This window comes from Balaenoptera acutorostrata, chromosome 15 (assembly GCF_949987535.1).
Source record: "Balaenoptera acutorostrata chromosome 15, mBalAcu1.1, whole genome shotgun sequence".
Taxonomy (NCBI): domain Eukaryota; kingdom Metazoa; phylum Chordata; class Mammalia; order Artiodactyla; family Balaenopteridae; genus Balaenoptera; species Balaenoptera acutorostrata.
This window is the reverse complement of record NC_080078.1, coordinates 22655443-22683145: the sequence shown is the minus strand read 5'-3', so window position 1 is coordinate 22683145 and position 27703 is coordinate 22655443. Positions and strand designations below refer to the sequence as shown.

General features: G+C 40.9%; 1 protein-coding gene across 1 annotated transcript in view; it reads right to left on the bottom strand.

The window, feature by feature from the left end:
- Positions 1-27703, bottom strand: part of DNAH3 (dynein axonemal heavy chain 3) — a 213039-nt gene that overhangs the window by 8587 nt on the left and 176749 nt on the right. Inside the window, exons 53-57 of the mRNA XM_028168507.2 lie at positions 14473-16614; positions 8862-9087; positions 5692-5936; positions 3638-3754; positions 71-225 (exon numbers count right to left, since the gene is read on the bottom strand). Of these exons, the coding sequence (XP_028024308.2) occupies positions 71-225; positions 3638-3754; positions 5692-5936; positions 8862-9087; positions 14473-16614 (2885 nt within the window). The remainder of the gene's footprint in view (positions 1-70; positions 226-3637; positions 3755-5691; positions 5937-8861; positions 9088-14472; positions 16615-27703) is intronic.

Here is a 27703-nt window from a genome sequence, read left to right as displayed (position 1 = left end):
CCCTAGCCACATGGAGACCGCCAAGCCCCTCTGGGGGGACAGAGGGACCTCTCCCTCCCCTGCCCCTCACCTGGTAGGAGCCATGAGGAGGGATGTAGTAAGTGTCTCCAGGAGCAAGGCAGTAATGGTCCTGCTCAATTTCCTTACAGTAGAATGTGGACAGAAGGGATAGCAGGAGCCTTCTGTCTTTGTCATCTGTCACTCGGCCTCCATAATTACATTCTCCTGGGGACAACCGACAGAAGAAGAAGTTGAGCCCATAATGAACTTGGTCATAACCTAAAATAGAGAATTCTTCCAGCCAAGGAGCTCTGCTGAGACGCAGGGCTGCTAAAACCATGCTCAGCTTGGGATGAGACCAGGCCTTTTTGGTATTATGATTGCTACAAAAATAATACATGTTCACCATATTAGAAATTAGAAAATAGTGATAAACTGAAAGAAAAGCAATACAATCACCAATAATTCCAACAAAGGTAACTGTTAACATTTAGGCATCTTCCAGACATTTGTCTGGACATTTGTGTGTATGTGTACATAAATGTGAAAGGCATTATAGAAATGCGGTTCAGGGCAAGAACTCTGGCATGAGACAGTACTGAGCTCCAATTACAGCCAGTTTCTGGGCTCCAACTTTTGCCACTTATTAGCAGTTTCTCATCTGTCTAGAAGTAGAGATAACTGCATACCTATCTTACGTCTTTGTGGCTAACAACGCTTATAAAGCATTTAGTACAATGCTTAGCATATAGAAAGCATTCAATTACAGCTTTTACAAATACGTATAGTTTAGAAAATTAAGATTATCCTATATATACTTCTTTGGGATATGACTCTCCTACCCCCATCCCCATCATCAACATCATTCTCTGAGACTCAGTTTTCTACACTCAGATTTCTACAAAAAGAATTAGGTAATTTTTTGAGGGGTCATCAAATCCATCTCACCAACCCAGGATGCATTTTCTAGCTGGATCAGATTCCACAGTATGTGGGTACCACCTGGTATTTGGAAGCTGGGGACAACACACTAGTCTGCAAGGAAAAGACATCTGTGTGTGTGTGTGTGTGTGTGTGTGTGTGTGTGTGTGTGTGTGTGTGTGTGTGTGTGTGTGTGTGTGTTCGCATGCAAGGGCTCCCCTGAAGGGTGGGCTCATTTCCAATTCCAATCATTCTAGGAAGGGGCAGGTCTACAGACATGAAACAGGAAGTATGACTCAAGTTGAGGAGGCCTCAGCCTCTCTTGGTATTGGAGGGGTCTAAATGTCTAGGAGGAGCATCCTGGTGGCTCATTAAGGAAGAAGTAAGAGACTAAGGGGAAGCTCATATCTACTGAGTAATTTGAGCCCTACAAAAACTGTTTGACCTTAAGCCAGACCATCTAGATCTCTCTCTGTTGACCTCTCAGGCCTTTAGCAAAGTTTAGTTTGAACATTATAGTTTGTCCCAGCTGTAAAGAGGTTTATGACAACACTAGAACTACAATATTAAAGGGAGAGTAGTTCCCCCCTGAAGTCAGCATGGCAGTGCTAGAGAGCAGCAAAGAGGGACTACAAGTGAAGGTAAACCTTAGGTACAGAGTCATGATTCAGGGTCCCACCTCCACTCTCTCATCAGCAAATTTTACTTCAGGGGATACCCTTATAGGCTCTGGGTTTTATGTTTATGAAGGAAGGTGCATTTCTTTACTTATATGTCTCCTCTTTGTAGCAAGAGCACAAGTTCCTAAAGGGGCCAGGATGTGCCTTATATCTCTTCTAGATTCTCCATTGGCTCTGCCACAGGGTTGGGAGTACCAGATTAAGAATGTATTTGACTTTGGCCCATCTAATTCGATAACCACTCTCCAAATAAGACCTGTCTCTCTGGTTAGTCTGTCTCTTGCGGTCAGTACAGAGCTCTAATAATCATCTCTATCTGATCTTCTTTCCTTCCAGGCACATAGGAAGGTTATAACTCCCGGGGCCTCTGGCATTGAGGTGGGGCCAGGTGACAAGTTCTTGCACATTTAACTCCTGGCATGAGCTCTTCAGTGCTACCCTGTGGCAGTGACCACATAAGTATATGTTGAGATGGTGGCATCAAAAGTTGGTGGAGCCTTTGCCAACTGTGCCCCTGATAGATAATTACAATGAGCAGAGACCCTTGCCAAGTCACACTGGACATGTAGAATGGGCAAGAAATGTCTCACACCCTTGAGATTTGGGGATTGCTTGTTATCTCAGACTAACTAGTCTATCCTGACTGGTGCAGTTGGAAAGCGACTATCCTCAAGCCAGCTGGCGCAGTTGGAGCAGGTTGGTTTATGAACTGCAGGTAGTCCAATACTAAGACATCATCCCAGGGCAATTATGCACTCATTCTGTGATCTGAAGGCGAGCCCTGGGATGTGCTTCTGTGTGGTCTGGAATAATGGGAATATGGCTCACTTCTTTGGAAAAGTTCTTTCACCTAATTAAAATCCACTGAACTTATGCTGTGTGTCATTTGGGGTTTTGTTTTAGGAGACACTGTGCTGAGTTAAGGTCTTTGTCACCTTTTACAAATGAATTTAATCACTCTAAAGCAGGATTTCTCAATCTTGGCATGATTAACATGTTGGACTGGGTAGTTCCGTGTTGTCGGGGGCTGTCCTGTGCATTGTAGGATGTTTAGCAGCATCCTTGGCCTCTACCCCGTAGCACATCCATTTAGTTGTGACAACAAAAAATGTCTCCTCAGTTTGTCAGATGTCCCCTAGGAGACAAAATCACCCTTGGTTGAGAACCACTGCTCTAAGGCCTCGGTCTTGTCAGTTGTAAAACAGGGTCACTAAAGTGAAGCTCATAAGATTGCTGTGAAGACTGAATGATGTAGATAAAGTGCCTGCCGTATGATTGGGGAAAGGATCCAGAGTGGAGGGAGGAACTTGTGTGTGACCTGGAAGATGCCCAGGTTTTTCTATTGAGCTGCATTTTGACGTTTGGCCATGATAATCCATTCATTTAGCCCATCTATAGTTTATCTCCTACCTCTGGGATTACATGGTGTGCTTCTTGAGGGCAGTGGCCAAGTCTTATATATTTACATTCTTCCATATTATGTACTAGTATATATTGGATGACTGATAAAAGATTGCTGATGAATTGCTTTAATACAAAACAGCAAGTGTCATTTTCACCTCAGGGTACCTCTGCTGGGAGTGCTCTCCTTCCTTTTTCCCACCGCCTGCCCCCGCTTTCTTCTTCCACTTGTAAAACTCCTACTTATCCCTCAAAACCATCTTTCACGCTTTCAGGAAGTTTTCCCTAATCATCCCCACCCCATGTCTGAAATTTAATCCTTGTGCTATCTTATAAATGTTTCTCTTACTGAACTTATCACTGTACTGTTATTTATTTTGTTATATTTCCCTCCCTTTGTAGACTGGGCACCCCTTAAAGGGAGGGATTGATCTTGATTTTTCTGTGTGTGTTTTTTGTTTTTGTTGGTTTGTTTGTTTTACAATATCCAGCATGGTGACCAGCATCATTAAGAGCTCCATGTCTGTTGAAAGCATAAGTGAGTAAGTGAACAAATGGAGATGGAAGCAGAGGAGCAGGAAGGTGGAGCATAATCGTGGAGGTTTATGGTTGCCAAAGCCTCCTTCCATAAATACCTGTCAGGTAGGTCAGAGCATCCAACGGCACCTCCTTGTAGTCATTCAGAAACATCTGGATCTGCCGCATACTAATCCTCAGGTCGGATTCGTTGAATTCATAAGGAATATTCCAACCTGCATGAGGCAGAGGTAAATTAGATGCTTCAGGGATGAGAGCTCTTAATTTCCACTCAGAGATTGAGCTGGTGGAACTAAGCATCATTATGGATCAAGAGCCTCTTTCAGCCCTGTGAATATCAAGCACCATGCCAACAATTAGCTTTGACATTTACTGCCAACGTGGGAGACATTCTGCCTGAGAAAACATCCATTCTAAAGTCAGTTTCCTTATGGATCTCCCCCATTTGATAAGGAAGATGTTAACATCCTGGGATTTGTGGAATGAGAGTTATTCACCCTGGCTGGAATACTGTGGTAATGCACAGAACGCCAAAAATAACACCAAAGCATAGCTAGGGAGCACTCTCTGTGATTGGGCAATAGAACTAAGTTAGCTTTGAGAATTCCCCTCCTCACACTCATGGGAGAACTAGACGGCTGGCCTTAAAGAAACTATTGCTTGTATTTTCAAGTGTTATAATGATAAATGCCCAGTGGGGCTGCACAAGTGACATAAATGCATGAACCAGGCCGGATGTAAGACAGTAGGGTATGGTAGGACCTGTGCTCAATGGAGATGTTTAATTTCCTCCTAAACATTCACATTCAAATTAAAAATATAATAAAATAACAAAAACTTGGGTTCTGGCAAAGAGAACACAACTGGGCAGTTGACTATAAGCCAAACTGTTGTATGGATGTTTGGAGGTCTGGCACGGGTGGGAGAATGGTGGTGGGAGAATGTGGTGTGTGACATGCAGATGTAGAGGGAGTGTCCCCCTTTGGCTGTCTCGGCTCTGAAACCCTCAGTTGAAGGGTCAGGTGGTCTGTGGAGCTAACTGGGGCAGGTAGAAGGAAAGAGGATGTTGTGAGAGAACCACCAACAGGACGATTTGCCTCCTTTTGTAACCCAAAAGAACGGCTAAGAATACCTTAAGGTGGGTCATTTCAAGAAAAGAATCAGACGCAGCCCATGGGTGAGAGAAAAATCATCCAACCTTAAAACCATGGTGAGGGGCTTCCCTGGTGGCGCAGTGGTTGAGAATCTGCCTGCTAATGCGGGGGACGCGGGTTCGAGCCCTGGTCTGGGAAGATCCCACATGCCACGGAGCAGCTGGGCCCGTGAGCCACAATTGCTGAGCCTGCGCGTCTGGAGCCTGTGCCCCACGACGGGAGGGGCCGCGATAGAGAAAGGCCCGCGCACCGCGATGAAGAGCGGTCCCCGCACCGCGATGAAGAGTGGCCCCCGCTTGCCGCAACTGGAGAAAGCCCTCGCACGAACCGAAGACCCAACACAGCCAAAAATAAATAAATAAATAAATAAATAAATAAAATCAAGTAAAACTTTAAAAAAAAAAAAAAAAACCATGGTGATATGGGATCTGTATTTAGCAGATGATCTGCTCTAACAAGAATATTGAGTCACTTAAGTTAGGCCATGGATAAGTTACATTAATAAAGAAAGTTATGTTTATTTTTTTCAAGGAGAAGCACAAACAGATGTCCCAGCTGTATTTCTTTCATTGTTACGCACAGGTAAAGAGAGCAACCTAAAATGTTATAAATTACCTGGTGACTGATTCCCTGGAGAGTGGCCATGATACCCAAGCTAGGCAAATACACCAAAGGGAAGGGCCTCCAATCTTCTCATTATCATATTACTTCAGTAATTAGGGGACCTCTGATTCTGGAGCATCACCTCTCTTTCCCTGACATTGATATTGACCTGGTTATAGGACTGCCAGACTTGTTAAATAAAATTACAGAGACACTCAGTGAAATTTAATTTCAGATAAACAACAAACCATATTTAGTATAAATATGTCCCAAATATTGCATGGAACATACTTATACCCTATTTTACTGGCAACCCTGAGTACAAACTTGAACGCACCCCTGTATCTGTCTGTGATCTTTCCCCCAGGCAATCCAGGTATGCTGTTATCTCTCACCTAGGGGTCCAAAATTTCTCCTCTCTTGAACGACGGCATGGAAGAAGCAAAGGCCAAACAACAGCTTTTGCCACATCACTGCTTTTGTACAGCTTTGGAAGAACACGGGGTCTGAGATGGGGTCACTGAGGTAAGAGCGCAAAAGGTTGGCCCGGAGCCCTTTGGGGGGTTCATTGGTCATTTTAATCCCATTCTGGAGGATGCTGACTGGAAACTTCTCTGATGGATAGCTGGTTAACCAGAGTCTGGAAGAACAACAGACCCAATTATTTACAGCAATGCAATACATTATATTGAAAAACAGTAACAAAAAATAATAACTACCATTTATTAAGCATCACTAGATGCTGAACCCCATGCTAAGAATTTAATTTATGTCCCTTCATTTACTTTAATCCTCAACAGCCACCCTATGATTTATTATCCCCTTTACCAGTGAGGAAACAGAGGCATGGAGAAGTCAAGTGGGGTGTTCAAGGACACACCACTTAGAAGCAGCAGAACCGAGATGAACTCAGGGCTCCCTGACTCCAAAGGCCCTGTCCTAATCACTACACCATGTTCCTGCCCTGCTGGACTTTCTGAGCATCTATTATGGTCAAATACTACACCCGGCACTCCAGGAGTGGCCGAAATGAGCAAAGCATTGTTTCTTGCTTCTAGATACTCACAGCCTTGCTGCTAGGAGGGGAAATGGGAGCTGGGGAGGGGAGAAAAGACAAGCAAACAGAATGCCAAGGAGTTATAAAATCAAGACCGCAGGGAGGGAGGGAAATACTGGGCCGTGGGGGTCCATGGGAAGAAGAGATTTCCACAGGGTGGAGAGAGCAGAAGTCTGCAAACTACTGCCAGGGAGCCAAATCTAGCCTAAGCCTGTTTTTGTAAATAAAATATTATTGGAACATGGCCACACCTCTTCATTTACAAATTATTTATGGATGCTTTCATGCCACAACAGCAGAGCTGAATAGTTGCAACTGACAACATGTCCTGCAAAACCTAAAATATTTACTATCTGGGCCCTTACAGGAAAAGTTTGCTGACCCCTGTCATAGAGGCCAATGGCATTAGAAATGGGTCTTGAGAATATGGAAGATTTCTTTTCTTAAATAATAAAAGTATATCTATGCCCATAAGAAATGGGAACATAGGTAAAAGTATTTAGAAAGGAAAAAAATACATGATTTTACTATCTACAGGTTAACATTTTGGCATATTGTCTTCCAGGACTTTATTCATTTGTTTTTCTTACTCAAGCTCAGGTTACATACACACTGTGGCATCCTGTTTTGTTTCATTTTTGTGGGTTTGTTTTTCTTTTTTGCTAGACATTAGAGAGGTTTCCAACAGGAGGATTTGGGGATGGAAGGTCATTAAAGACACAGGACACAGGCTGAGCAACTGCAAGGAGGAGGAAAAGTTGGGGGTGTGGTAAGGCCTATAGTGGGCAGCCTGCTGTGGTCCAGGCACAGGGCTCAGAGGGGAGGGAAGAGGCCATAACCTGGGGGCCTGTGGCCTGACTTCAGTCTGCAGATGGGTGATGTTTAACTCTCACCATGCAAACCAACACAATGCTGCAACATATTTTTGAAGTAGTTGCCAACTTTTAAAAATCTAGGGCTTTCTGTTAAAGTTCTAGATTCCCATCTTTCCTTTAAAATCGTCATAAAATCTGGATACAAGAGGCCTGTATTCCTGCTTGGCAACAGCTGGTAGTAGGCAGTAACTGCTCTTCTCTACAGGGCATGTGCCTCTAGTTCACCACAGTCCCCACTACTCTCTACCGGTATTCAACACTGAGGCTGACTGTCCATGATGATAGCTATTGTACTGTGGAAAGTGGAAAATTTCTTGTGCCCAGTCCTCTTCACTCATTTACGTTACATTCCTCGTTGTATAGGCACTTGAGTTTGTGACTTGGGTTAATATCATATTACAGAAGACCTTAAATGTCAACATGAATAATTTTTTCTTCATTGAGTATGTCATTGATGGTCAATGAGTCAACTCAGCATCCAAAATCAAATAGAATTCTTGAAATTAATGGATTTCCTCTTAAACTCTTACATGAATCTTATATGAGCCTTACATGAATACAATCAACTACGGCCTATTCTGGCTTTGTAAATAAACACCAAACACTTTTCTATTTTCAGGCAGACATGACTAAAATAAAAATAACCGGCAAACTTTGTTGCCTAGAGCAGGAGTTGGCAAACTTTTCCTATGAAGGATCAAAGAGTAAATGTTTTAGACTTTGCATGCCATATGGTCTCTGTCACAACTACTTGAAGCATAAAAGCAGTCGTAGACAGTATATGAGTGAGCATGGCTGTATTTCAATAAAACTTTATTTATAGACACTGAAATTTGAATTTCATATAATTTTCACGTGTCATGAAATATTATACTTCTTTCAGTTTTTTTCAACCATAAAAAATGTAAAAGTTATTCTCAGATCGCAAGCTGTACAAACACAGGCAGCAGACTGGATTTGGCCATAGTTTGCTGACCCCTGGCCCAGAATGAAAGAATCACTGAACATTTGAGTTAAAAGGGGCTTTGAAGTCTGTCTCATCTCATCATTCTCTAAATGCAAAAACTTAGGCCCAGTCTTGCTGGGCTTTAAAGTTCACAGAAAATAAATAGCTGTTTCCAATATTGATTAAAATTCCATGGATCTAAACAAGTATGGGATAGATCAAGTGCCTAGACTACAGGTGGATTTTTTTTGTTTTTAGGCAAATAATTTTTAAAACTCCGATTTGCTGGCATTTAATCTACCTTCCCAGGCACATCTCCTATCACCTCCCAAAAACAATTTCTCACAGTGTATACCCAGGAATCATAGAATAACTTCTTGGTCTTTCCTTTGCTTTTACAAATGCTGCCCTTTCTGCCTGGAACGTCCTTCCTGGAAAACTCCTATTCATCTTTCGGTACTCCATGTCTTCCCCAAATTTTCCTTCCCTTTTCCATTCTTATTCAAACAAGTACAGCAGGTATTGCATGGTATCAACATTATTCATCTATGGTCTGCCTTCTACTAGACTGAGAGCTTCTTTAAGGGTAGAACTGTGTCTTGTTCATCTTTGCATTCCCAGCCATCAGCATGACGTCTGGAACTCGAGGTTGGGGCCCAGAGACGCAGTGGTGGGGCAGCATCTCACCTGAATCCCATATTGGTGCTCTCAGGAACAATCACCTCCTCACAGATCTTCTCCAGCGCAGGCATCCAGCTCGTGGCCAGATGACAGTTCTGTAAGACCACCCAGGTCCCATCTTTGATGGCACTGTTAATCATTTTGGCAGCAATAGGGCCTTGGCCTTGGCCAAGGGAGATGGTCTGTGTTTTGGCACCTCCCATGCCAAGATCATCAGCAAATTTCAGCAGGCCTGAGATCAGGAAGAAAAAAGGCTTTTGAAAGAGAACAGGCTATTTAAGACCGTATTAATAATAACAACACAGAAGAAGGGGTCACATTAAAATTCTGGACTCAGAAAGAAAGCCACTGGCTTTTGTTAATTATGAAATTAGCATCTTTCTGAGGAAGCTTTAGACTTCTGGTAAGATGGTGAACGAAGATACTACTGATTCTTCTTTTGCTCTAAATAGATAGACATTCTTCATGAAAAAAAAAAAAAAAAAAGAGTTTGAAAGGAAGAGAAATTCCCAGGTGCCAAAAATGAAGAGGGAACTCCAAACTAGAAAGGTTAGCACATAACCAAAGAACTAGGAACTGGGTTTTTCTTTTTTTTAAAATTTTTATTGGAGTATAGTTGATTTACAATGTTGTGTTAGATTCAGGTGTACAGCAAACTGAATCAGTTATACGTATACATATACCCACTCTTTTTTAGATTATTTCCCATATAGGCCATTACAGAGTATTGAGTAAGAGTTCCCTGTGCTATACAGTAGGTCCTTATTAGTTATCTATTTTATATATAGTAGTGTGTATATGTCAATCCCAATCTCTCAATTTATCTCTCCCCCCCTTACTCTCTGGTAACCATAAGTTTGCTTTCTACATCTGTGACTCTATTTCTGTTTTGCAAATAAGTTCATTTAGGAACTGGGTTTTTGTAAATTTATTTTACTAGGAAAACAGGTATTTGGACAGTGAAATTTCAAATAGATCTCTTTCACATCTCTTTTCCTCAGAGGCAGCCGATGTTACACCTTTTTGTGAGTCCTTCCAGAGATATTTCACGCATTTAAGTAAATGTGTATACACTATTATACTTACATGAATTATAGAACACTATATTTGCTTTTTTCACTTAGATCTTTTCCATATCAGTACATATATAAAGGCCATATTCTTTTTCATGGTTACATAGTATTTCACCTTTGGAAAATACCATACTTTATTTAACCAGTCTAGTGGTTGGAGTTTGTCCACAGGGAATATAGCTTTGCACTTACAAGCGGTGGGACGCTAGAACTGAGACTTTTTTATAAAGTTAGGATCCTCAAACGGCTGCACTCTCATGTAAGAAGGCCAGAAATCTGCTTTGTGTTCTTTCTTTAATGATTTTTAGATGCGTTTCTTTTATGATCTTTTTTAGAGACAATATTAGTCTGCTAGGGCTGCCATAGCAAACAACCAAAGATTGGGTGGCTTAAACAACAGAAATTTATTTTCTCTCAGTTCTGGAGGCTAGAAATCCAAAATCAATGTGCTGGCAGGGTTGGTTTCCTCTGCGGCTTCTCTCCCTGGCTTGTTTGTGGCCATTTTCTCATGTCATATTTTCACTGTGTCCTCACATGGTCTTCTTCCTGTCAGTGTGTCTGTGTTCTAATCTTATCTTATAAGGACACCAGTCATATTGGATTAGCACCTACCCTAATGACCTCACAACTAACTCTTTAAGGACCTTATCTCCAAATACAGTCACATTCTGAGGTACTGGGAATTAGGTTTTAACATACAGATTTGGGAGGGACACAATTCTGCCCATACTGGGGGTTAATTCTTTTGATTGTTCTATGTGCTGATTATGCCTTATAGTGATGTATTTCCTCATGTAGTTTATAATTTTTTTATTGTTGAGTTCACAATCAGCAAGTTTGTGTTATTTTGTGGGAGTCTGATATATCTTGGGTTTTAGGAGTGCCCTAACAGAACAATTTTGCATATGCAGACACTGGTGTCCCCAGCGTCTTGCCATTCTGGATCAATTTTATGGGAAATTTCTCAGCTTGAGAATCCCATACCATAGGGTACTGTAAATCTACACACCTCATCTGCATGTAGCATAGGCTTGGAGTTTTAATTTCACAATTTAATTTTAATTTTAAAATTAAAATTTCATTTTAATTTTAATTCTCACTGAAGAATTGTTTACTTTTTCCACCCAAGCTCCAGGCCAGTGATAAGCTTCCACATTGCTTCTTGAGTCAGTAGCCTAAAATTCAGAGTTCTATGGAAAAAAAAAATACATGGATTTGGAACAAAACAAAACTTCTAGAAATGGAAAGCACTGTCATTGAAGATAAAAACTCAAAGCACTGATTAAAAAAGCAGGTTAGAAAAAAAAAAAAAAAAAAAAAAAAGCAGGTTAGATACAGCCAAAAAGAGAATTAGTGGAAAGTAAGGTCTGCAATCAATGATGCATTCAGTAGTGATGGGAACCCCAGGTCTCCAAATACCATCACCTGCTAAAGGAATTGGAGTTCCTTGGAGAAACGTTTGTTCAAGATAAGCCTGAAATATATATGGTAGTTCTACACAGCAAGGAAGTTATCAAAAACCACTGGGGTATGTGAAAAGGATATTGACACAGAGGTGCTCCCACAGGCCAAAGACTGAATAATCTGAGCATCAAAAAGAATAATGACAGCAGTGGAGTAAAATACCACTATATTTGAAACATCCAATATGTTAAAACCAATACATTAATAATCGTACCAAAAAACCCCATCTTACTGCCTAAGTAACTTTCGAGGTTACTAGGGCACCAATTCATTATTCTGAAAGCTGGTAAATAAAGAGTATGAACCAAGCATCTTTTCTGCCTGTCCTTTTTGAACTATATTTAGAGTAAACCAAAGAGTTGATAAAGAAAAATTCTTCTTTATAGAAGAGTTCCAGCTAATAAATGTGAAAGGAATGATAGAATTAAAATATCATCATTTTGCAGCCCCTAATGAAATAATGGATCTGGGTAATGATTTTCTAAGGCCGATAAAACCATTAGATCAGTGGTTCCCATTGGCTGCACACTGAAATTACCTGAAAAGCTTTATAAAACACAGTGCCTAGGGGGTTCCCTGGTGGCGCAGTGGTTGAGAATCTGCCTGCCAATGCAGAGGACACGGGTTCGAGCCCCGGTCTGGGAAGATCCCACATGCCACGGAGCAACTAGGCCCGTGAGCCACAATTACTGAGCCTGCGCGTCTGGAGCCGGTACTCTGCGACAAGAGAGGCCGCGATAGTGAGAGGCCCGCGCACCGCGATGAAGAGTGGCCCCCGCTTGCCGCAACTGGAGAAAGCCCTCGCACAGAAACGAAGACCCAACAGAGCCATAAATAAATAAATAAACAAAACAAAAACAAAAAAAACCACAGTGCCTGGGTCTCACCTACAAAGATTTAAATTTAATTGGTTGAGGGTGAGGCCTGCACATGGAGATTTTCTTTTTTTTTTTTTCTTTCTTTCAATTTTTAATTGAGACGTTCTCTTTATTTCACTCTCATTCTTGAAAGATAGATTTTATGTTTGCATATTTTGTTTTAGCACAATGATGGTATTATTCCACAAATTGCACTGTTGCTATTGAGACATTTGTTGTCAGTCTAACTGCTGTTCTTTAGAGATAATCTTGTTTTTCTCACTGACTGCTTTTAATTTATTTTTTTACTGAAGTATATAGTTAATTTACAATGTTGTGCTAATTTCTGCTGTACAGCAAAGTGACTCAGTTATACACATATATACATTCTTTTTTATATTCTTTTCCATTATGGCCTATCCCAGGATACTGAATATAGTCCCCTGCACTATACAATAGGACCTTATTGTTTGTCCATTCTACATAAAATAGTTTGCATCTACTAACCCCGAACTCCCAACTCATCCCTCTCCCACCCCCCACCCCCTTGGCAGCCACCAGTCTGTTCCCCATGTCTGTGAGTCTGTCTCTGTTTCATAGATAGGTTCATTTGTGCCATGTTTTAGATTCCACATGTAAGTGATACCATATGGTATTTGTCTTTCCATGGAGATTTTCTTAAAGCTCCCTAGGTGATTTCAATGTGCAGCCAAGATTGAGAACCACCATATTAGGTGAAAGGCTGATGGGAACCTTTATAAAGGAGGCGGTGGAGGAGTAGCGAGCTGAATCACACTGACATGCCTGAACCCACTGATCAATCTTAATGAAAAAAGATGACCAGACAGTATGTACCTCCTAATATGGCACTCTCTGAGGGACACAGTACCTGCAGTTTCCTGGGAAGTTATCCCAGCTGAATCTAATCAAGCCTCTAGCACAGAGGGACAGGAACGAGCCACATACACCGTTGGATTTTACAGGCCTGTCCTCTCCCAACACAGCATCATCATTTTACAGACCATATTCTGACCTTGTCCCCATTTCTCTTCTCTACTTTTCCTGGTTTCCCCTCATTTCTCTTGTATAAGCCTGCCACAGAAAGGACATAGGGGAAGGAGAAAAGATGCTAGAAAGGGGTCATGAATTGAGCTTTGACAATAACAATAATTTGGGTGTAGGAACCTGGAAAGGGTACCAGTTCATTTCAGCGCCTTCCTCTGATTGCCTTTGAGGAGAAGTGCTGGCTTTCTAACCGGGTCAGGATACGTGTCAAATTCCTCAGCTTTCACAGAACTGCCAACTATGTCATTTGCATTTCTGGTATTCTTTCTTCATTCAGCAACAGAGAAAACTAAAGCTTTAAGATTCCCCAACAGAAAAGAAAATGAATCTATTTCTGTCAACAACTCACACCCTTTTATATGCACAAACACTTTCTGGAAAGATACACAAACTGTTAGTAGTGGTTCCCTCTAAGAGGGTTAGGAGGAAGATGTACCTTTCACTTTATGCCAGGGTTTCTCAACCCCAGTACTATTTACATTTTGGGCTGGATAATCTTTCGTTTTGGGGGACTGTCCTGGGCATTGCAGGATAGTTAGCAGTATCCCTTGCTTCTATCTCCTAGATGCCAGTAGCACCCCCTAGTTTTGACAACAAAAATGTTTCCCCAAATGTCCCTTGAGGGGACAAAATGGAGCCATAGTCCTATACTTTTTGCATTGTTTGATTTGATTTTATTTTTTTACTACATGCAGCATTAATTACTCAAAATATTTAAAAATTGAAAGAAAAGAAAGAAGCGTAGCTGAGAGAAGCAACAGTCTGAGAAAATGGTCTAAGACAAAGGTGATAAACTAGCAGTCACTTGGCTAAATCTAGCCCTGGCTTAACCCTCATAAAGTTTTTAAGAAAAAATCTGAATGAGATATCAAGATTTAAAAATGGGTGATTTCTACCTTTCTGGTTCCTCTTGAAATAGCAGATGATCTGGTCATCCTGAGATCACATTATCAGATGGCACAATGCACAAGAGCTGAGTAGCTGCCTGCTTTAGGCAGGAAAAGAAGTCTTATGTTGCCCCAGCCCTGCCTTAGTCTGTTAACTGCTTGACCCTCAAAGCCATTTGAATTTGAGATTCCTGCTGTAAGGGACATGCTATTGTCATCCATCCATGCATTCTGGGCTTTTAATATTCCTCACACAACATTCTGCCCTTACCTGCCATTGGGTCTGCACCCGGAGACAACACGAATATCAATGGTGTGCAGCAGCTGGAATCATTGTAGGACCCCTGGAGATCAAACGTAGGGGCTTCAGTGTATACGTTTCCCATGTGTTCAGCAATGAACTTCCGAATGGCTGGAATCATTTTGTCAGGCCGCAGACATCGGAGGATCACCATCCTCTCCAAACCTTGAAGAAATTTCCAAGATCCAGGGAACATCTCCTCATGGGGCCAGGCTGAGTCATAGATGAGCTTCCATTCATTAGCATTTTGTTCCAAATGTTCCATGAGGCCTTTCAGTTTTGGCAACGCAGATGCACGAACCACTTCTGCCCACGCCTTCTCAGACAGCCATTCGGAAACTGGGTTGGGGAAGGGGTTGTCCAGGGCAACGCCTCCAGTTAGAAGAAAGTACCAAATTTCCTCGTTAATTTGCTTTTTCTCTTTCATGATGCCTATCGTCAAGAGGAGGGAGAAAAGCAGCTTGTCCTTTTCAAACAGAGAGCGGCAGACATTGTTGTAGATGCTTAGAGTGAAATGTTCAGTGATGTACTCAATTCGTAGCTCTAGTTCCTCGCTCCTCCTGCTATGGGCCAGGGAGTGCACGTAGAGGTTTATGAACCATGTCAGGGAGTACTGGTACATGGGTTCGATGTGGACCAGGTCAGAGATACAAAAGAAGATGGTGGCAGAGTGGACAGCCACTGGCTTGTAGCCCATCCGAGTCTCATCGATCTGCATTTCTGTCATTGAAGCAATTTCCTGTTTCTCAGAGATTTCTTCAGAAAGCAGTTTGGAGGAGGACAAAATTTTGATGGCAGTCTCGTCCTCAAGGATGTTGCCCTCAGAAAGGGAAAGGACCTCCAAGATCTTATCTTCAATTTCCTTTAGCTGCTTCTTGTTCTTGGCACTTTCCACAATCAACTTGTTCTTTTTCTCTTCCAGTTCTGGCTTCTCCTTGGCGGCCACGATGCCAAGGAGTTGATCTTGGAGGCCCAAGGGGGTGATCATAAAGTTGAGGAGACAGACTTTCACGGCAACTTCAGGGAGATAATGTGGGTTCCTCAAACGGGTTGTGAGGTATAACTTAAAATCCCTGGAATATTCAATGATGTTTTCACCAAGCCTCATGTACTCAACCCCTTGCTGTCTGAATGTGGACTTGAGCAAGATGGGTTCAATAAAGGCATCCAGCTCTTCCCCAACATTTTCTAGTAAGACCGGGGTACCAAACTGCAGAGCACGTTCCAGCGTCCTCACATAGTTGGTATCCGAGAACTTGATGACTGACAGCCTATTTGCTTTCTCCATATTCTTGATCCACTTATTGGCCTGCCCCTGAGGGTCAATCATTAAGGCCCAGCGCCTGGAATTGGATACAATGATGCCATTGTCAATGGAGAAGGAGTCAGTGGGCAGCCCAGCAATCTGCCAGGCACGAATTTCTACAGGGTCTCCTAATGTGTTGCTAAGACTAAAGTCACTGGAGCCAGGGATGACCTTGTCCTTACATTGGGCCAACCACCACTTTTGGCACTCAGCCCGATAATCCACGGTAAAGGCCCCCAGGTAAGCCACGGTCCCAGAGGACAACAACACATCCCCTGTCAGATTAGTATAGCGGACACCCAGCTGCCGGGCAGCTTCTGTCCATCTGTCCTTCTCTCCCCCAAGACCACTGATCAGTTTTTCTGCTCTGATCAACTTTTGGGAACAGATTTCAATGTTTTCCTCCAACATCTTTTTCTTGGTATTCATCTTTTCAAAGTCATCGTTCAGGGCCTGGAGGCGGCCTTCCACCAGCTTCAGCTCTGCTCGCTTCTGGTTCAGTTTTTGCATCTGTGTATCCAGCTTCCCCTCAGCCTCCTTCAGCCGCTCCCGTTTAGGAGCTACCACTTTGGCCACACGATCATACACCTCCATGGCCCTCACCCACTTGCACAGACCCTCACACGCAGATGACACATTTTTAATGACAGCCGGCTGGAAATCTGGGTGATCAATAAACCTTTCCCGGATCTGCTTCATGATCATTGGTGGGATGTTGTCTTTGTCATATGTCTTAAGACTCTCCAAGAATTTCAGATCTCCGAGAATCTTTCTTGATACCCCCCAGTAATCTTCTATCATTTTACCTGTTTAGGACAACAAACAGAGATAAGACTATTATTAAGACATTCTGCCTGACACTTAGAGCCCTGCAGTGGCTACTTCTCATATTTGGCAAAGAAAAAAAAAAATCCAAGGTCTTACAGAGGATTTTTAGGCAGAAGATATGTTGTATGATACCATAATGATGGATACATGTCATTGCATATTTGTCCAAACTTGTAGAATGTGTAACACCAAGAATGAATACTAATGCAAACTATGGACTTTGGATATAATGATGTGTCCATGTAGGTTCATCAGTTGTAACAAATATACCACTCTGGTGGGGGATGTTGATAATGAGGGAGGCTAGGCATGTATGGGAATAGGGGGTATATGGTAAATCTCTGTATCTTCAACTCAATTTTGCTATGAACTTACAACTGTTCTGAAAAAATAAAATCTTAATTAAAAAAAAAGCCCAAGCTTCTTACCATGGTCTGGGTGGCCCACCAACCTTATCCACCTCATCTTTGCCTTGCTCCCTGGTCTTCAGTCACAAGAACCTTCCTTCAATTCCTTGATGATCCCAAGTGCTTCGCTACCATGAGCTCTTCACCTAGGCTGTAAATGGCATCTAGATGGCTCCTGACCAGACTTCAGGCTCATTTTAAAAGCCACCTCTCGGGCTTCCCTGGTGGCGCAGTGGTTAGGAATCTGCCTGCCAATGCAGGGAACACGGGTTCGTGCCCTGGTCCGGGAAGATCCCACATGCCGCGCAGCGGCTAGGCCTGTGAGCCACAACTACTGAGCCTGCGCGTCTGGAGCCTGTGCTCCGCAACGGGATAGGCCGCGACAGTGAGAGGCCCGCGCACCGCGATGAAGAGTGACCCCCGCTTGCCACAACTGGAGAAAGCCCTCACACAGAAACGAAGACCCAACACAGCCAAAAATAAATAAATAAATTTATAAAATATATATATATATATATATTTAAAAAAAAAAAGCCACCTCTCTGTGGAGCATTTTCTTTCATCTCAGAGGCTAGAACATCCATTCTCTTTATAGCATTGACGGCAATCTGTGATTTTTTTTTTGGTCTACTTTTAATTGTCTGTCTCTCCCTCAAAGCTGTAAGCTTCTGGGGAGAACAAGATAGTGGAGTAGTATGACACTGAGCTCACTTCCCTCCATGAACATATCAAAAATACATCTACACGTGGAGCAAATCTCACTGAAAACCAACTGTAGACTGGCAGAAAGACTCTTCTACAACCAAGGCTATAAACAGAGATCGGCATGGAGTTGGGCAGGAAGGGAGGAGAAGCAATCAGGTTGGGACCTGTGCCCCTAGGAGGAGACACAGAAGAGGAGGGGATATCACAGGCTTGGAGATCCTCCCTGGGAGTGAGGAGTTCAAACACATATTGGGCACCCTTGGGGTCTGGCACCAGGAAGATAAATTCCTTTAGCTGATTTGAAAACCAGTGGGATTTTTAGGACAAACTGAGACTCCACTCATAAAGAGTGCACACAAGCTTGTCTACTCCCGGGAACAAGAGGAAGGAAGCAGATTGAAATTGCCTGGGGCACTGACCAGCTTCCCACCACTGCCCCAGTATGTGCCTGGCCTGCGCCAAGTGCCTGCTCCAGCTCCTCTAGCTCTGGTGTAGCTCCCCACTAGGGTGAAGGCTTCCATTGTTGAGGAGAGTGTGCACTTGTGGGGGTGGGGGTGGGGGTGGACAGAGCTGGTCCAGCCCTGGCACTGCATCTTAATGGGATGAGGGTATCCATTGCTGGAGCTCATGGAGGCAGTGGATCAGGAGCTGTCTGGAGTTCCGACTGGTGTGCTGGGACCATCCCAGCACACACCTAGCCCATACAGGGTGCCTGCTCTGTCCTCCCTTGCTCCAGAACTGCTCCCCTCTGGGATAAAGGTGCCATTGATGGGAGGGGGAGAACACACATTTACAGAGAATGGAACTAGCTTGGACCCAACCCACAGGGCTTCTGCTCCAGCACCATGGGACCTGCCCTGCCCCTGATGGGTGGTGATGACCACTGAGCATAGGAGAAGGCTCATCTCACACCTGGCTCTGGCTCTAGCCCCTCCATCTCCAGCCTTCTTCCCACCAAGGTGATAGCTGCCAGCAGACCCTGGGGAAAGATGTGACCCATACTCACTTCAAGATTCAGCTCTTCCACCAAAGCCACTGGGCACACACAGACTGCATAGGGACACTCCCACACAAGAACACTCCTTCGAGACTGGGATAGGTAACTGTTTCATGTAATTTCATAGACACAGAGACAGTTAAACAAATGAGAAGACAGAGGAATATGTTTGAAACAAAAGAACAAGGAAAAAACCCTAAAAAACAACTAATGAAACAGGAATAAATAACTTACCAGATAAAGAGTTCAAAGCATTAGTAATAAGAATGCTAACTGAACTTGGGAAAAGAATAAATAAGCACAGTGAAAATTTTGACAAGGAACTAGAAAATATAAAAAAGAACCAGTCAGAGCTAAGAATACAATAACTGAAATGAAAAACACAATGGAAGGAATTAACACCAGACTAGATGATACAGAGGAACACATTAGTGATCTGGAAGATAGAATAATGGATATCACCCAATCAGAAGAGCAGAAAGAAAGACAAATAAGAAGAAAAATAGAAAGCAATGTATGAGATCTCTGGAATAACATTAAATGTGCCAACATTTGAATTATAGGGGTCCCAGAAGGAGAAGAGAGAGAGAGAAAAGGGGCGAAATGTATTGGATGAAATCATGGCTGAAAACTTCTTGAACCTGAAGAAGGAAACAGATATCCAGGTCCAGGAATCACAGAGAGTCCCAAACAAGGTGAACCCAAAGAGACCCGTGCCAAGACATATAATTAAAATGGCAAAAATTAAAGAGAGGATTCTAAAGGCAGCAAGAGAAAAACAGAGTCACATACAAGGGAACCCCCATAAAGCTATCAGCTGATTTTTCTGCTGAAACTTTGCAAGCCAGAAGGCAGTGAAATTATATATTTAAAGTGCTTAAAGGAAAAACCCTACAACCTAGGATGCTCTACCAGCAAGATTATCATTCAGAATTGAAGGAGAGATAAAGAACTTCTCAGACAAGCAAAACCTAAGAGTTCATCAATACTAGCCAAAATTAAAAGAAGTGTTAAAATGTCTTCTTTAAGTGGAAAAGAAAAGGCTATAACAAGAAGTAAGAATTTATAGGAAAGGGAAAATCCCACTAGTGAAGGCAAATATATAGAAGAGGCTGTGGATCAACCACTTAAATAAGCTAGTATGAAGATTAAAAGACAAAAATTGTTTAATCAATTATAACTACAACAAACAGTTAAGGGATAAACATGAAGATGTAAAGTATGACATCAAAAACACAAAACATGGGGGAGGGGAGTAGAAAAATATAGCTCATTTAGAATGTGTTCAAGCTTAAATGACTATCAGTTTAAGACAAGTAGATACAATTATAGGTCAACATATATGACCCCCATGGAAACCACAAATCAAAAATCTACAATAGATACACAAGAAATAGAAAGGAACATAGCATAAGACTAAAGAAAATGATCAGGGGCTTCCCTGGTGGCGCAGCGGTTGAGAATCTGCCTGCCAATGCAGGGGACACGGGTTCGAGCCCTGGTCTGGGAAGATCCCACACGCCGCGGAGCAACTGGGCCCGTGAACCACAATTGCTGAGCCTGCGCATCTGGAGCCTGTGCTCTGCAACAGGAGAGGCCGCGATAGTGAGAGGCCTGTGCGCCGCGGTGAAGAGTGGCCCCCACTTGCCGCAACTAGAGAAAGCCCTAGCACAGAAACGAAGACCCAACACAGCCAAAAATAAATAAATAAATAAATAAATTTAAAAAAAAAAAGAAAAAAAAGAAAATGATCAAACCACAAGAGACTAAAAGAAGAAAAGAACTGAGAACTACAAAAACAACCAGAAAAGAAGTAACAAAATGGCAATTAAGTACATACCTATCAATAATCACTTTAAATGTCAATGGACTAAATGTTCCAATCAAAAGACACAGAATGGCTGACTGGATAAAAAAACAAGACTGCTGCTTATAAGAGACTCACTTTAGAGCTAAAGACACACAGACTGAAAGTGAGGGGATGAAAAAGATATTTCACACAAATAAAAATGAAAAGAAAGTGGGGGTAGCAATACTCATATCAGACAAAATAGACTTTAAAACAAAGTCTATAACAAAAGACAAAGAAGAGCATTATATAATGATAAAGGGATCCACATAAGAAGATATAACATTTGTTAACATATATACACCTAATATAGGAGCACACAAATATATAAAGCAAATATTAACAGACACAGGGGAGAAACTGACAATAATACAATATTAGTAAGGGACTTTAATAACACCCTACTTACATCATTAGACAGATCACCCAGACAGAAAATCAATAAAGAAACAGTGGTCTTAAATGACACATTAGGCCAATTGAACTTAACAGATATCTACAGGAAATTCCATCCAAAAACAACAGAATACATATTCTTTTCAAGTGCACATGGAATGTTCTCCAGAATAGATCACATGGTAGGCCACAAAACAAGTCTCAACAAATTTAAGAGGCTAGAAATTATATCAAGCATTCTTTCTAATCACAACAGTATGAAACTAGAAAGCAACTACAGGAAGAAAAATGGTAAAAACACAAACACGTGGAGACTAAGCAACATATTATTAAAAACCAATGGGTCAATGAAGAAATTAAAGAAGTCAGAAAACACCTTGAGACAAATGAAAATAAAAACACAGCTTTCCAAAACCTACGGGACAAAGCAAAAGCAGCTCTAAGAGGGAAGTTTATAGTGATACAGGCCTACCTCAAGAAACAAGAAAAATCTCAAATAAACAACCTAATCTGCCAACTAAAGGAGTTAGAAAAAGAAGAACAGTCAAAGCCTAAAGTCAGCAGAAGGAAGGAAATAATAGAGATTAGAGAAAAATAAATAAAATAGAGATAAGAAAATAGAAAAGACCAATGAAATGAAGAGCTGGTTTTTTTTGAAAAGATAAACAAAAATGATAAGCCTTTAGTTAGGCTCATCACAAAAGAAGAGGACAAAAATAAATGAAATAAGTAATAAAAGAGGAGAAATAACAACAGATATCACAGAAATACAAACCATCATAAAATAATATTATGAATAATTATATGCCAACAAACAGGGCAACCTAGAAGAAATGGATAAATTCCTAGAAACATACAATCATTCAAGACTGAATCAGGAATAAATAGACAATCTGAACAGACTAATCACTAGTAGTGAAATCAAATTGGCAATCAATTAAAAAACTCCCAGCAAACTAAAGTCCAGGACTGGATGGCTTCATAGGGGAATTCTACCAAACATATAAAGAATGGCTAATACCTATCCTTCTCAAACTATTCCAAAAAACTGAAGAGGATGGAACACTCCCAAATTCACTCCATGAGGCCACCATTACCCTGATACCAAAACCAGACAAAGACACTGCAAAAAAAGAAATTTACAGGCCAATAATGCTGATAAATATAGATGCAAAAATCCTCAACAAAATATTAACAAACTGAATTCAACAATATGTAAAAAGGATCATACACCATGATCAAGTGGGATTTATTCCAAGGATGCAAGGATGGTTCAATGTCCACAAGTCAATCAATGTGATACACCACATTAACCAAAGGAAAGATGAAAATCACATGATCATCTCAATAGATGCAGAAAAAGCATTTGTCAAAATTCAATATTTATTCATGATTTAAAACGCTCATCCAAATTGGTATAGAGGGAACATATCTCAACATAACTAAGGTCATTTATGACAAACCCACAGCTAACATCATACTCAACGGTGAAAAGCTGAAAGCTTTTCCTCTAAAATCAGGAACAAGATAAGGATGCTCACTCTGGCCACTTCTATTTAGCATAGTATTGGAAGTCCTAGCCACAGCAATTGGACAAGGAAAAGAAATAAAAGGCACCCAGATTGGAAGGGAAGAAGGAAAACTGTCACTATTTCCAGACGACATGATACTATATATAGAAAACCCTAAAGTCTCCAAGAAAAATAATAATTTTAACTGATAAATTAAATTTAACCAATAAATAACTGATAAATGAATTCAATAATGTTGCAGGATACAAGATTAATATATAGAAAGGTGTTGTTTTTCTATACATTAATAATGAAAGAGGAAGCAGGAAAATAATCTCATTAAAATCATGTCAAAAAGAATAAAATACCTAGGAATAAACTTAACCAAGGAGGTGAAAGACCTGTACTCTGAAAACTATAAAACACTGATGAAGGAAACTGAAGATGACACAAATAAATGGAAAGATATCCCACGTTCTTGGATTGGAAGAATTAATATTGTTAAAATGTCCATATTACCCAAAGGGATCTATAGATTTAATGCAAAAACCTATCAAAATACCAAAAACAGAACTAGAACAAATAATCCTAAAACATACATAGAACCACAAAAGACCCTGAATAGCCAGAGCAATCTTGAGAAAAAAGAACAAAGCTGAACGTATCACAGTCCTTGACTTCAGACTATATTACAAGGCTACAGTAATCAAGGCTACATTATGGTGTTGATACAAAAAAAAGATACAAAGATCAATGGAACAGAATAGAGAGTCCAGAAATAAACACACTCACTTACGGTCCATTAATCTACAACATAGGCGACAAGAATATACAATGGGGAAAAGACAACCTCTTCAATAAGTGCTGCTGGGAAAATTGGACAGCTACATGTAAAGAATGACATTAGAATATTTTCTAAGCTCAAAAATGGATTAAATACTAAATATAAGACTGGAAACCATAAAAGTCCTAGAAGGAAACATAGGCAGAACACTCTTTGACATAAATCATAGCAATATTTTTTTGGATTCATCTCCTAATGCAAAGGAAACAAAAGCAAAACTAAACAAATGGGACCTTATGAAACTTAAAAGCTTTTGCATAGCAAAGGAAACTATGGACAAAACAAAAAGACAACCTACTGAATGAGTGAAAATATTTGCAAATGATATGACTGATAAGGGGTTAATATCCAATATATATAAACAGTACATACAACTCTCTATTAAAAAAACAAACAATCCAACCAAGAAATGGGCAGAAGACTTGAAAAGACATTTTTCCCAAGTAGACATACAGATGGCTAACAGGCACTGAAAAGATGCTCAACATCGCTAATTATTAGAGAAATGCAAATCAAAACCACCGTGAGGTATCACGTCACACCTGTCAGAACAGTTATCATAAAACAGACCACAAATAACAAATGTTGGAGAGGATGTGGAGAAAAGGGAACCCTCAAATACACTGGTGGGAATGTAAATTGGTACAGCCACTATGGAAAACAGTATGGAGGTTCCTCAAAAGACTAAAAATTGATCCAGCAATTACACTCCTGGATATATATCCGGAAAAAACAAAAACAGTAATTCAAAAAGCTACATGCACCCCCAAGGTTCATGGCAGCATTACTTACAATAGCCAAGATATGGAAACAACCCAAGTGCCCATCAAGAGACGATGGGATTAAGAAGATATGGTATACATATATACAATGGAATATTACTTAGTCATAAAAACGAATGAAATACTGCCACGCAGCAACGTGGATGAATCTGGAGGCTATTATGCTTAGGGAAATAAGTCCAACAGAGAAAGACAAGTACTGGTATGTTATCACTGATAGGTGGAATCTAAAAAACAAAACAAATTAATGAATATAACAAAACAAACAGACTCACAGACATAGAGAACAAAGTAGTGGTTACCAGTGGGGAGAGGGGAGGGAGAGGAGCAATATAGGGGCAGGTGATTATGAGGTATAAACGACTATGAATAAAGTAAATAAGCTACAAGGATATATTGTATAACATAGGGAATATAGTCACTATTTTATTATAACTTTATTTTTTTAGATTGGCATCATTTTATTTTTTTTAACATCTTTATTGGAGTATGATTGCTTTACAATGTTGTGTTAGTTTCTGCTGTACAACACAGTGAATCAGCTATAGGTATACATATATCCCCATATCCCCTCCTTCTTGTGTCTCCCTCCCACCCTCCCTATCCCACACCTCTAGGTGGTCACAAAGCACCGAGCTGATCTCCCTGTGCTATGCGGCTGCTTCCCACTAGCTATCTATTTTACATTTGGTAGTGTATATATGTCAATGCCACCCTCTCACTTCGTCCCAGCTTACCCTTCCCCCTCCCCATGTCCTCAAGTCCATTCTCTACGTCTGCATCTTTATTCCTGTCCTGCCCCTAGGTTCTTCAGAATCTTTTTTTTTTTTTTTAGATTCCATATATATGTGTTAGCATATGGTGTGTGTTTTTCTCTTTCTGACTTACTTCACTCTGTATGATAGACTCTAGGTCCATCCACTTCACTACAAATAACTCAATTTCATTTCTTTTTCGTGCCGAGTAATATTCCATTGTATATATTTGCCATATCTTCTTTATCCATTCATCTGTCAATGGACACTTAGGCTGCTTCCATGTCCTGTCTATTGTAAATAGTGCTGTAATGAACATTGTGGTGCATGACTCTTTTTGCATTATGGTTTTCTCAGGGTATATGCCCAGTAATGGGATTGCTGGGTCATATGGTAATTCTATTTTTAGTTTTTTAAGGAACCTTCATACTGTTTTCCACAGTGGTTGTATCAATTTACATTCCCACCAACAGTGCAAGAGGGTTCCCTTTTCTCCACACCCTCTCCAGCATTTATTGTTTGTAGACTTTTTGATGATGGCCACTCTGACCGGTGTGAGGTGATACCTCATTGTAGTTTCGATTTGCATTTCTCTAATGATTAGTGATGTTGAGCATCCTTTCATGTGTTTGTTGGCAATCTGTATATCTTCTTTGGAGAAATGTCTACTTAGGTCTTCTGCCCATTTTTGGATTGGGTTGTTTGTTTTTTTGATACTGAGCTGCATGAGTTGCCTGTATATTTTGGAGATTAATCCTTTGTCAGTTGCTTCATTTGCAAATATTTTCTCCCATTCTGAGGGTTGTCTTTTCCTCTTGTTTATGGTTTCCTTTGCTGTGCAAAAGATTTTAAGTTTCATTAGGTCCCATTTGTTTATTTTTGTTTTTATTTCCATTTCTCTAGGAGGTGGGTCAAAAAGGATCTTGCTGTGATTTATGTCATAGAGTGTTCTGCCTAGGTTTTCCTCTAAGAGTTTTATAGTGTCTGGCCTTACATTTAGGTCTTTAATCTGTTTTGAGTTTATTTTTGTGTATGGTGTTAGGAGGTGTTCTAATTTCATTCTTTAACATGTAGCTGTCCAGTTTTCCCAGCACCACTTATTGAAGAGGCTGTCTTTTCTCCATTGTATACTCTTGCCTCCTTTATCAAACATAAAGTGACCATATGTGCGTGGGTTTACCTCTGGGCTTTCTCTCCTATTCCATTGATCTATATTTCTGTTTTTGTGCCAGTACCATACTGTCTTGATTACTGTAGCTTTGTAGTATAGTCTGAAGTCAGGGAGCCTGATTCCTCCAGCTCCGTTTTTCTTTCTCAAGATTGCTTTGGCTATTCGGGGTCTTTTGTGTTTCCATACAAATTGTGAAATTTTTTATTCCAGTTCTGTGAAAAATGCCGTTGGTAGTTTGATAGGGATTGCATTGAATCTGTAGATTGCTTTGGGTAGTATAGTCATTTTTACAATGTTGATTCTTCCAATCCAAGAACATGGTATATCTCTCCATCTGTTTCTATCAGCTTTAATTTCTTTCATCAGTGTCTTATAGGTTTCTGCATACAGGTCTTTTGTCTCCTTAGGTAGGTTTATTCCTATAATAACTTTTTTTTTTAATTAAAAAAAAGTTTTTATATTTTACTTATTTATTTATTTTTGGCTGCACTGAGTCTTTGTTGCTGCGCGCAGGTTTTCTCTAGTTGTGGCGAGCGGGTGTTACTCTTCGTTGTGGTGCGTGGGCTTCTCATTGCGGTGGCCTCTTGTTGCGGAGCATGGGCTCAAGGCATGCGGGCTTCAGTAATTGTGGCACACGGGCTCAGTAGTTGTGGCTCGCAGGCTCTAGAGCGCAGGCTCAGTAGTTGTGGCGCACAGGCTTAGTTGCTCCGCGGCATGTGGGATCTTCCCGGACCAGGGCTCGAACCTGTCTCCCCTGCATTGGCAGGCGGATTCTTAACCACTGTGCCACCAGGGAAGTCCCCTTATAATAACTTTAAATGGCATACAATCTAAAATAATTTTGAGTCACTATGCTGTACACTCGAAACTAACATAATATAATAAATCAAGTATATATTTTAAAATATTTGTATGCTCCTTCTGTGTTTACTACAATCTGGCACAGTGCCTAATTATCAGTTTTCAGTATGTATTGAATGAATGTTGCCCCTTATCCCAGTCACAGATGAAGAGGGCAACCGGATCCATGGGTATGTGTTTTGAATATTCTTTTTCAAATATGGGAGGTGGGTCGGATGGAGCGCATTAGGCCGTCCTTGTGATGAATCAGTCCTTCTAGTGAGTGAGTAAGTGAGTGAGGCTGTCTCCAGACAAAGAGTGAGGGTGGGGGAAGCAGCTTATAGACTTGCAGCAAAACAGAAGGCTGTCCTTGGCCTGCCCAGAAACAAAGCAGGGCCGTTATTCACCTTAGCAGCCTTCATGCTGACTAATAAATGAGTGAGCCCCGATCCCATCCCAGGGCAGTCCTCCTTTTGTTAACGTGTTAGAAAAAAGTCAAACTCTTTGACTCAGGTAATTATAAACCTTTGCCAAGCTCAGGCTCATCAAAAAAAATTGTACTTGAGATATCATATTAGGTACAACAGGTCAAATACGTCTTATTCCTAAAGCAAGCTTAGACACCAAACAAATATTTCCCATGAAAGTTTTTGTTTGCATTCTAGGAAATGATCTGCTTTGTTTAAATTCAAGGTACCCAAAACTAATTTAATTGCTCTTTTGCTCCGTCCCAATGTACTGGCTAAATTCTGTGGGTTACATGAATAGTACACAAAATACACTTCAATTTTAAAATAAGAAAGGTGAATG